Below are 10378 nucleotides of genomic sequence, written 5' to 3'. Positions count from 1 at the left end.
TCAATCAGATTTAGGTCTTTTATAGACTGTTCCTGCAGAATAGTTTCATTAAGCAACAGTCCACTATACTAGACGGACTCCAGCATTTGGGCCATAACCCTCTAAACCCTTCCTATTCATAGACCTATCCAGATGCCTTTAAATGTTGTAATTGTACCCGCCTCTACTACTTCCTCTGGCAGCTTGTTCCAAACACGCACTACCGTCTCCATGAGAAAGTGACCTCGGGTCCTTTTTAAAATCTTTTCCCCTCATCTTAAACCTATGCCCTCTAGTTTTGGACTCCTCCATACTATTTGGCTATTCAAACATCCATGCCCCTCATGATTTTACAAACCCCTACAAGATCACCCCTCAAACTCCAATGCTCCAGGGAATAAAGCACAAGCCTATCAGACTCTTCCTATAACTGAAACCCTCTAGTCCCGGCAACATCCTTGTAAATGTTTTCTGCCCCCTCTCAAGTTTAACATCCTTCCTACAGAAGGGTGACCAGAATTGTACACCGTATTCTAAAAGTAGCCTCACGAATATCTTATACAGCCGCACCATGACCTCCCAATTCCTACACTCAATCTGACCAATGAAGGCAAGACTGCCAAATGCCTTCCTCACCACCCCATCTACTTGTGACTCCACTGTCAAGGAACTACGTACCAACACTCCGAGGTCTCTTTGCTCTGCAACACGCTCCATGGTTCTATCATTAACTGTATAAGTTTCCTCAAGTTACCTATAATTTTTAAGAACTTGCTGGATTTGTCCATTAGTAGGCCATTAAACCTGTCGCAGAAAGGCATGGTGGCTCAGTGGTTAGCACTGCTGCCTCACAGCGCCAGGGACCCGGGTTCAATTCCACCCTCGGGCAACTGTCTGTGCGGAGTTTGCACATTTTCCTCATGTCTGCGTAGGTTTCCTCCGGGTGCTCCAGTTTCCTCCCACAGTCCAAGGATGTGCAGTGTAGGTAGATTGGCCATGCTAAATTACCCATAGTGTCCAGGAATGTTTAGGTTAGGTGGGTTAAACACGGGGTAGGGGAATGGGTCTGGGTGGGACGCTCTTCGGAGGGGCTCTGCGGATTTGTTGGGCCGAATGGCCTGTTTCTACACTGTAGGGAATCTATGAAAAAGTTAGGGCATGTATTTAATAGCAGAAGTATCTTTTTATTCTTTGACAAAATAAGGTAAAAATCGTGTTTTTTTTTCAAATATAACCTTTCCATTCGTCCCTCTTGTAATTCAATCTTTCTTCACTCAGTTTAACGCTATATTACCCAAACTAATTTACCGTTTTCATCTGATGTTTCTCCAACTGTCTTGCAATTCCTAAATCTTAACTAGTTATTTTGGCATCATTATTGGTTAACATCCCTGACACCCATTGCCCTTGCCGCACTGTTATATACTTGCGCTTCAAGTAAGTGAAGTTCCAAATTACAATTAATTTGAATGATGCAGCAAGAAGCTGAAATACTAGTGCATGCCACAAGATGTGCTGTTACAGCAAAGTTTGGCATTTAAACTTCAATCTATGATCTCCTAGAGAACACATTTTACCTGAATGATAAGAGCCTAGAAATTGATTGCAAATTATCAAGTTGATAAACAAGATTTTCTTAAATTGTTGAAACTGGTAGAGGTCTTTACGTCCTTATACTTCAGCACAAATTGTATTATGGAATAAGTCATCCACCAATACAGTGATTGAATCCACCCACAAACAACAGCAAGTACATATCCAAAAATAACCAACCCTGAGCACAGTGGAAAACTATGAACAGGTGCGCATAAGGGGATGCTCAGTTAACATGAGGGAGAAAGGAACAGAAGGCCAACTGGGTTGACTGGCTGCTTTTGTATGTATATGCGAAATAATAGGATGGTATTGTCTGAAATTATTTCTGACACTATGCTCATTTGAAAAAATTCTTGGCAGTCATTATATCTACTTTTGAATAAAAACACTGACTCATTACAAACAAAATAAATATTCCTCAACTATGTTAAGAACAGATTTACTACACCAACGCATGTAACTGTAGGAGTCCCTAAAGAAAGGTCTGAAATTACTACCCAGCCAAATGCAGATTTCAGAGATAGATGGCACACCTAGATAAGAAAACAGTGCAATTCGTTTTACTAGGAAAGTGAATGTGACCCAATCTGTTCAAGGTACATTGGAAATACCAATTTTACAACAAAGTGGTGCATTTATATAGCACCTTTAACAAAGCAAAATGTACAAAGGCATTTCCGCAAGAATGTTAATTAATAATTTGACATTAAACCACAGATTATGATGGGGTCCAGGTACATAATTCTTTGAAATTTGCACCACAGGTAGATAGGGTAGTTAAAAAGATGTTTAACATGCTTGCCTTCATTGCTCAGACCTTTGAGTATAGGAGTTGAGACATCATGTTGAGGTTGTGCAGAACATTGATCAGGCCTCTTCTAGAGTACTGCGTGCAGTACTGGTTGCCCTGTCATAGGAAAGATATTAAACTGGAGCAGGTTCAGAAAAGATTTACTGGGATGTTGCTGAGAATGGACAGTTTTAGTTATAAAAGTAGGCTGGAAAGTCAGGACTTTCTTCACTGGAGCGTAGAAGTTGAGGGGTGACAACAGAGGTTTATAAAATTATGAGGGGCGTTGATAAGATGCATAGCAAGGGTCTTTTTCCTAGGGTGGGGGAGTTCAAAACTAGGGGGCACATTTTTAAGGTGAGAGAAGGAAGTTTTAAAAAGGATATGAAGGGCAACATTTTTTTTTAAAACACAGACTGGTACGTGTGTGAAATGTACTGCCAGATGAAGTGCTAGAAGCAGGTTTAGTTACGACATTTAGAAGACATTTGGATAAATCCATGCATAGGAAAGGTTGGAGGGAAGGGGGCCAAACGCAGGTGAGCGGGATTAGGTTAGTTTGGGAACATGATCGGCGTGGACTATGTTGTATGACTCTGTGGTAGTAGGATAAACAACCAAAAGCTTGGTATTCCCAATACTGCCATACACTCTACAGATAAGCAAGAAAATACTAATCCTGAGATACCCAGACAACTGATTATGTTTTTCTCTCACAGACATTAGCTTCTGTAGTGAAAACTAAGTAGCACCAAAATTTAAGCAGCAAACGACAAAACAAACCAGAGCAAACAGTAAATTTGCAGAAATATCCTTCTATTCACAACATTCGAGATTATTACAATAAAAATAACTTCTGAACTCCTAAATGCCTTCCCACTCCTCTTAGTTCCTCTTTTTCTTTATATTCTAAATGCAAAGACTGTTACAGACTAGTGCATGCAAAACATCTCTGTTGCAGAATCTCTTTACTTCATAGGTGACTAAAATTCCTACCCCGAGAGATGGTATTTGACTTCTTATATTTGACACTATTTATTACTGTCTTCCTCTAACCTCTCTCTTCAGCAGTCACCTTACTGGCACAGTTTTCCACTGGTATCATTCAGACTATTGATAGCACACCACGTTATTCATTAGTTTCTCTCACCTATGCATGATCTCTGCTAATGTAAACCAGGCTGCACTCCTTGTCCCTCCTTCATCTACAGGTATTTTTAAATTAACCTGTACAAGGATATTTTGATACAGCTCTGGAACAGCTACAACTCAAACCCGTGTCTTCTGGCCCAGAGGTTGGAATACCACCACCATATAACAAGACCTCCCGTCCATTGCCTATAAGACTGCTTTGGAGACATCATCCAAAATTATGGAATTGGGTTCCAGTTGTATGCTGATGACATCCATTTTACCTGTCTCCAGGTGATTTTTACGGCTGCTACTAAAATTTACAACTGTTTGTCTGACATTAAGTTGTAGTCCTGAAGAAGTTTTTTGATGTGTTATTACTGTTCAGGCAGAGCAGGGATTTCAGTCTCCATATAAATACTGTGAAGAAAAAATACTGCAATATTTATTCAGAGTCAAGCTACAAATCTGGTCAATTACTGAAACAAGCAACAAAATGGTGTGTTCTTTAGAATGGGAAATGAATTAACGTTCTTAATAGGTTTTAAATAAATTTTCTTAATATTCCATTAGTACCTAGTCTACTCCCAATTTGAAATACTGCAGTGAATCATGTAATTAGCTAAATAAGATTCAGAGACAAGATTTGATTTCCATATTTCAAGTCTCTGATCCGAATCAACCACCCAGGAAACCGAATGTTTCAAGAAGTGTTTCTGCTAACATCAGATTCATATTGCACTTTACATCCACATTTTAGCGAAAATTGCAAATACTAGTTGAAGGTTTTTCCTTTTGCATTTTCAGCATCCATTAAAAATAGCAGCTCAAAATGTGTTAAAATGGTAGTAGGAAGGGGAAGTGTAAAGGTATGTGGTGTGACAGGATTTAAAAAGTAGTTACAGTGCTGGAGAAGGAAGCAACTGATGAGATATGGCTGTTTTCAGGAGCAGAGTTCTTTTAGTGTCTGTGAGTGGAGGGGAGAAGAGAAATTTTGGGGTTTGGGAGTCAAGAATTGACAGGTAATTGGAATAATGGTTCAGCAGCATTATAGAAAAGTGGGTTGATGCACTTCTTTCTGGCAAAGATGGTAACATCAAAAGTTCAGCTCAAGAGCAAAATGTTGTAAGCAGTCATAGATCATCATGAAACAATGGTGAGGAGAAAGTGACATTGGTAGCATGACTACAGAGTTTTCCCAGTGTTTAATTTCAAGGATGTTAAGGCTCATCTAAGACAGGATGAATGACTGTTTGATAACAGCAGTAGTAGTGGAAGGGTAGATAAAGTTGGTTGAAGTGTAGAGTTGGGCATAATCAAGTTTTATGCACATGCTGACCTTCGAAGCTTTGGACGATGTCATCAAATGGCATACAAATAAGGACAGAGGAGCGCCAAGGATAATTCTGGGTAGATTCAAGAGTTGACAGAGTAAGACAGGAAGATAAACCATCATAGGAAAGGCTCTGGCTATGATGTTACAACTCTAACCAGTCAACTGACATTCTACAAAGCTGGGCAAAGTAGGAGAAATGTTGGCCCAGCAAGTCTTCTATCTTACATATTTCAAAATCAAAAACACACCACAAACATTTTTCAATCTCCAAAATTCTGTACGTGTTATCAGCTTTAGTGTCTCACATAATTAGCCACTGTACATGTACAGCTGTACTCAAGCACTGGAACAGACAAGCCTAAATGTAACAAAGGTGGACAAGTGTATCGGCAGGTGAGTTAAAGCTGGAACAGAGATGGGCAATAATCTAGAAATGAAAGTTGACAACTATGGTAATGGAGAGGCTTTGGGATCTGAAGCAGTTAGGATCAAACTTTGGTCAGATAAGTCTCTATACATGACAGACATAAACACAAGCATGATAAAAAGTACTCAGCAAGTCTTGAGATATTGGGGGCTACTCACAAAGGTAGAAATATTGTACCATATAAAATACAATATATCACTCTTCTGCTAAAGTATGTCCCTGTAAGGCTACAAAGATTAATAAATAAGCAAACACTGAATGGGTTCATTCAAAGGTTATCTGTTATTCAGACCTGGGATCAAAACCATGGCTTTGTGGAAGGTCAGTCAAGAGGATGGTATATTTGTTAATACAACATCCTTCATGATCTCAAGCTAATCCAAAGCAATTCAGTTAAGTATACTTGAAACATAATTACTATTTTAACTAGGGAAACAGCAGCTAATTTGGGCAGAGAATTTGTCAATCATCAAAATCATATAGTCTGTTTCGGTTGCAGGGTAAATATTGGTTGGTAATCAGAGATTCTTTTAAAACTCTTCTTTGTGGGAGTTGTTACCTTCACCTGTGTGAGCAGATGCTTCATCTGGAAGATGGCAAGGTAGTGGCTCTGGCACTGACTGTTGCAGGCTTTTCTGCATATCACAAATTACTGCTTTGTTTATTTTCTTCTTCTCCTCAATGTCGAACAGAAATTTGATTTGACAGTGTGATATATCAAGTGTGCACACAAGAAGCCTCTTTCACATTCTCAGTTAAAAAACTCAAGATCCAAGATATAGATTTTGGGTGATGAGGCAAAATTGGAATAAGACATCCAGTGATTATTCAGTCCCTGTCTAAGAAATATTCTTACTTTTAAATTGCACTTTGACTTGATATTATTTGCATTATTTTAACTATTTGCTGTTTTTAAATCTGGAGATCAGGCACCATCTTTTGAAAGAGGTGGAATTATAGACTTAGCTCAATAACCTTTTGGTATTTATTATCTACATATCTGTTGTACTGTCTTGACTGAATAGGATTATTTATGAAGTACACTTGAAGGTGTTAGAAAGGTGTTGTATGTGCTAACAAGGGAGTAACTGAAATGAGAAATATGTGACGACTGAAATGTGTAAGCAATCGCATGCCATGATGATGCCCATGTTAATTCAGAAAACATGGTACTTTACTTAAGTACATTCTGCACTAAAACTGCTGTTTCTCCATCATTCATGATCACCCCCCCAACCAAACTCCTCTCACTTTCTCATTTGTGTGGGGTGAGAGAGAGGGGAAGAGAGACTGCACGAGAAAGAGAGGAAAGGAGAGCGAGCAAGGAGGGGAATGGGGAGCGAGGGAAAGACAAGGACAGCGTGTGTGAGCAGGAGGGGGCAAGAGTTGAGACACAAATATTCATTTGAGGTGGATGTTTCTTAAGGGTAAACTGTGGCTCTTGTCAATCCCCATTCCCAACGAGTTGTGCTTCTCCATGACAACATGCTCCCTTGTGTCCTTTCTCCCCCACTCTGCTCACTATCCATTCCCATCAACCCTCTCAACATCCTTAATTGGCTCCCTTCTAAACATCCTGCTCTCACCCTTAGTCCTGCATTTATTTCCTTCAACAATGTGTGCCAAAAGGCCAGAAGCCTCACTTACCCTCCAACTCACCTCCATCTATTTCCTATAATCATGTCTTCTTAGCTTTAAAAACTCAATATGCTTTTAAAAAAACTAGAATGAGGCAATCATTTACATGTGCCTACTAATTTAGATATTTCCATCTCACTCCTGTCGTGCCTCATTAGCATTAGAACTTTTGTCACAAGCAGAAACATTAATATTAACCTTTCTAATTTTGAAGAAAATACAGGTGAAGTAATTAGCTGGCTTCAAAACTCTTTTATATTGAATTAATTCAACTGAGGAGTAACTAACTTTTTCCCTTCAACTCCTATCCTGTCTCTGAGCTATTTCTTCTCATTTTATAAGAAATGCTATAAATTTTATCTCAGCACTGATTTTGGAATTGATTTGTGAGCAATTTTTCAAATAATTTTAAAAAACTACGAGTGGAAACTGCAAAGAACTCTATAGGAAAGAGATTCCACCAGTACATATGACCAACAATACCAATGTATCCTGGAAATTAAGAATGCAGAGCTCAAATTCAAGACTGTATTAATACTGTACTATTCCACAGATCTAAGCCAAAACATCAACTTCAAGTCTAAGCTTTGGAAGAAGCGAGTCCTTATAGTAAAATTTTAATTGAAGACATTAGAGACACAAAGAACTATCCAATGGATAAATTCATCACGTTATTGCAAAATCAATACCTTCTAGTGCTGGTTATATTTTTCTTGAACATCAAAGTTTCAATTGCAGAAAAATGGCCATTGAAAAACTTGCTTTCTAAAGCAATGTCAAAACTTAATGGCAAGACTGTACAGCCCAGTAGCTAAGTTGAGCATTCAAAGTGGCGATTTTAAATAGGCACATTCCAAATTAATGAACCAAGTATATATATATTGACAATGGGTTAAATCATAGACTTTGTTTTAGAATTGATAACACAATTATTCCAACATTGTTGAATGTGGGTTAATATCATCCTGGAAGGAATTTAGTATAATGTTAGTAGAGACCCTCTGCAAATTGTGCAATTGCTTCAAATGGCTTCTGTAAAACACGTTTTAGGCAACTGAATTAACTTTACGCTAAAACACAATGCTCATGCATGTGTGGGAGGGAGGAGAGCCTGAACAGGCAAGATGCATTAAACTGCATTGTAAGGATTTCTACAGGTATAAGCAGCTTAACCATGAAAGCGGAGTAGCTTATTTTGCAAAAGTGCAGTAAGGATTTGAAAACGCAACATATATGGAGACAAAAACAATCCATTACAATTTTATAATAGTGACTCTTAGTGATTGTTAAAAGTGATTATTTATGGAAGAAAGGAGCAAAGGAAACTGTCTAACAAAAATACAATTTAATTAAGAGATTTAAACATAAATGTACCTGAATATCATGGTAAATTTTATAATTTACCAAAAGCCACAACTCTGATCTTAAAGTGTATAAATTATACTCAGTAAATGCCCAAATTGGCATACTTAAAAAAGCTTTTTAGCTAAATGTAATGAAAATCCAAGGTAAATTTTCAAATTCTAAAATAACATGCAAGATTTTTCTAAATTACAGCACGAACAGCTCTTCAAAATCCCTTGTTAAAAAAGTATTTAATCTCTGAAGACATTTCCACAGCGCTCAGCAACTCCCCACCACCCCTACACATCTGCTCTACTATACTGGGGTGGCAGTAACATCTGCAAGTAAACTGACAGGCACTGACTGAGAATATAACCCCTCCTCCCCCTTGGTTAACCACAGACTCCTGCCAGTCACATGCCTCCTCCCCTCTATCCTTTTCCCCTGCACCACAAGGGCTCCAACAAAGAAGGAAGTAAAGCTCATATTACCACTGTGACATGGCCAGCTGCCAAGTCAAACTGGATATTTCCAGTTCAAACTAGCTCCGAGAAGCCAAATAAGTAGTTCTAGCTTTTGCTGTATTCAGATGAAAGCTTTTCAACGCACATAGAACAGTTTGCCAAATACAACTCCATAAGACAATATTCAGTCACATAATGTTACTATTATGTTCCTTAATTAGTGAAATTCCCTTTTCATCTTAAACTTTAGAATAAAAATATAAAACATTACGGCATTCTGGATTTCAGTCTACTTCACCAGGATACAATTCTTCACCCACACACACAAATTGCAGAAGTCAAATCACTTTCCTTTGTCTGTAGGTCACAGTCACCTCCTTGTTTCTTGCTTTTTAAAATTTTCATTCACAAACATAAAAACTGATAATTAAAATTACAATCTCAGCACGTCGATCAAAATGGAGAGAAAATAAAACTATACTGAAGCTATTTGTGCACTCTGCAACAAACAGGTTTATTTTGCACAAAATTCATGTGACACAACAGTCTTCCGACAATGATCCACTTGGGCTTTTATGTACAATGTTTACCATGTTTAACTAAATCTCCTGGCATTTAAGCATATCTAATTTAAAAGCCAGGTGGGTTATCTTTATTATGCAGTACAGATAATACAACGAGTACAAATGCAGATATATTGTACTAAAAAAAGGGGACAAAAGATTCTTAAGATGTCAAACTGTCCTTTCCACATTTGTGTTTTTGAATTCAGAAGTGGTTTCATCAGTCATTTTAACCGGCCAGCCACATGAGCTGGTTCAGCGAGCAGACAGCTAACCAAATGATGCTGAGCTGACCAATCTGCATCATGCAATCTCTGGGGTTCTCCCAAAACATATTCAATCAAAATGTCAAGTCAAAAGGTTTTCAGATGATAAAAGCTTCATGAAATGAAAGACACAAGATATAATCAGCTTTGATTTTTCAGGGTTTAATAATCACCAAGCTCTCTCCATGCGCTTAGCTATCTTGGTATTTGCCATTTTGTTAATTCCAATCAGAATCATATAGTTGTAAATGTGGAAATATTGTCAAAAGCACACAAGAACTGTGCCTTATGTAGTCTGTAGGTAAATTCCAAAACTGAGATGTACAATATTATTAAAAGATGAATTCTGCAAATTGTTATGAAATGTTGAGTTTTTAAATACTTTTTTTTGTTTATTCTTGCACAGAAGGAAGGCATCAGTAGCTAGGCCGACATTTACTGCCCATCCCTAATTGCTCAGAGGGCAGTTTAAAAGTCAACCACGTTGCTGTGGGGCTGGAGTCACATGTAGGCCAGACCAGGTAAGGATGGCAGTTTCCTCCCCTAAAGGACATTAGTAAAACACATTTTTAAATTCATACAAAATTACAAGTTTTAATTATGAAAGCAGCTAATTTGCAATTTCTCTGTGGTGTCCTATTCTACAAGTAAAGAAACATGTATCGCAAAAATAAATTGTTTTTAAATTTCACTGAACAAAGGCATTGGGGTGGAGGCAGTGCACAGTGAAAAGATCCAGACTCTATCATCAAGAAACCAAGTTTGCTCAGAGATAAAAACCAGATTACATCCATTCAATCCCATACTTCAAAGAATGCTAATTTAAACCATAGATTCTACATAA

General features: G+C 38.0%; 1 protein-coding gene across 1 annotated transcript in view; it reads right to left on the bottom strand.

The window, feature by feature from the left end:
* The window catches only part of zbtb17 (zinc finger and BTB domain containing 17), a 16812-nt gene extending 16116 nt beyond the window's left edge, over positions 1 to 696 (bottom strand). The window contains exon 1 of the mRNA XM_048614891.1: positions 658 to 696. Within this exon, the coding sequence (XP_048470848.1) occupies positions 658 to 696 (39 nt within the window). The remainder of the gene's footprint in view (positions 1 to 657) is intronic.
* Positions 697 to 10378: the final 9682 nt, after the last annotated feature.

This window comes from Rhincodon typus, chromosome 31, assembly GCF_021869965.1.
Source record: "Rhincodon typus isolate 14 chromosome 31, sRhiTyp1.1, whole genome shotgun sequence".
Lineage (NCBI taxonomy): Eukaryota > Metazoa > Chordata > Chondrichthyes > Orectolobiformes > Rhincodontidae > Rhincodon > Rhincodon typus.
The sequence above is the reverse complement of the archived record's forward strand: the minus strand, read 5'-3'. Positions and strand labels throughout refer to the sequence as shown.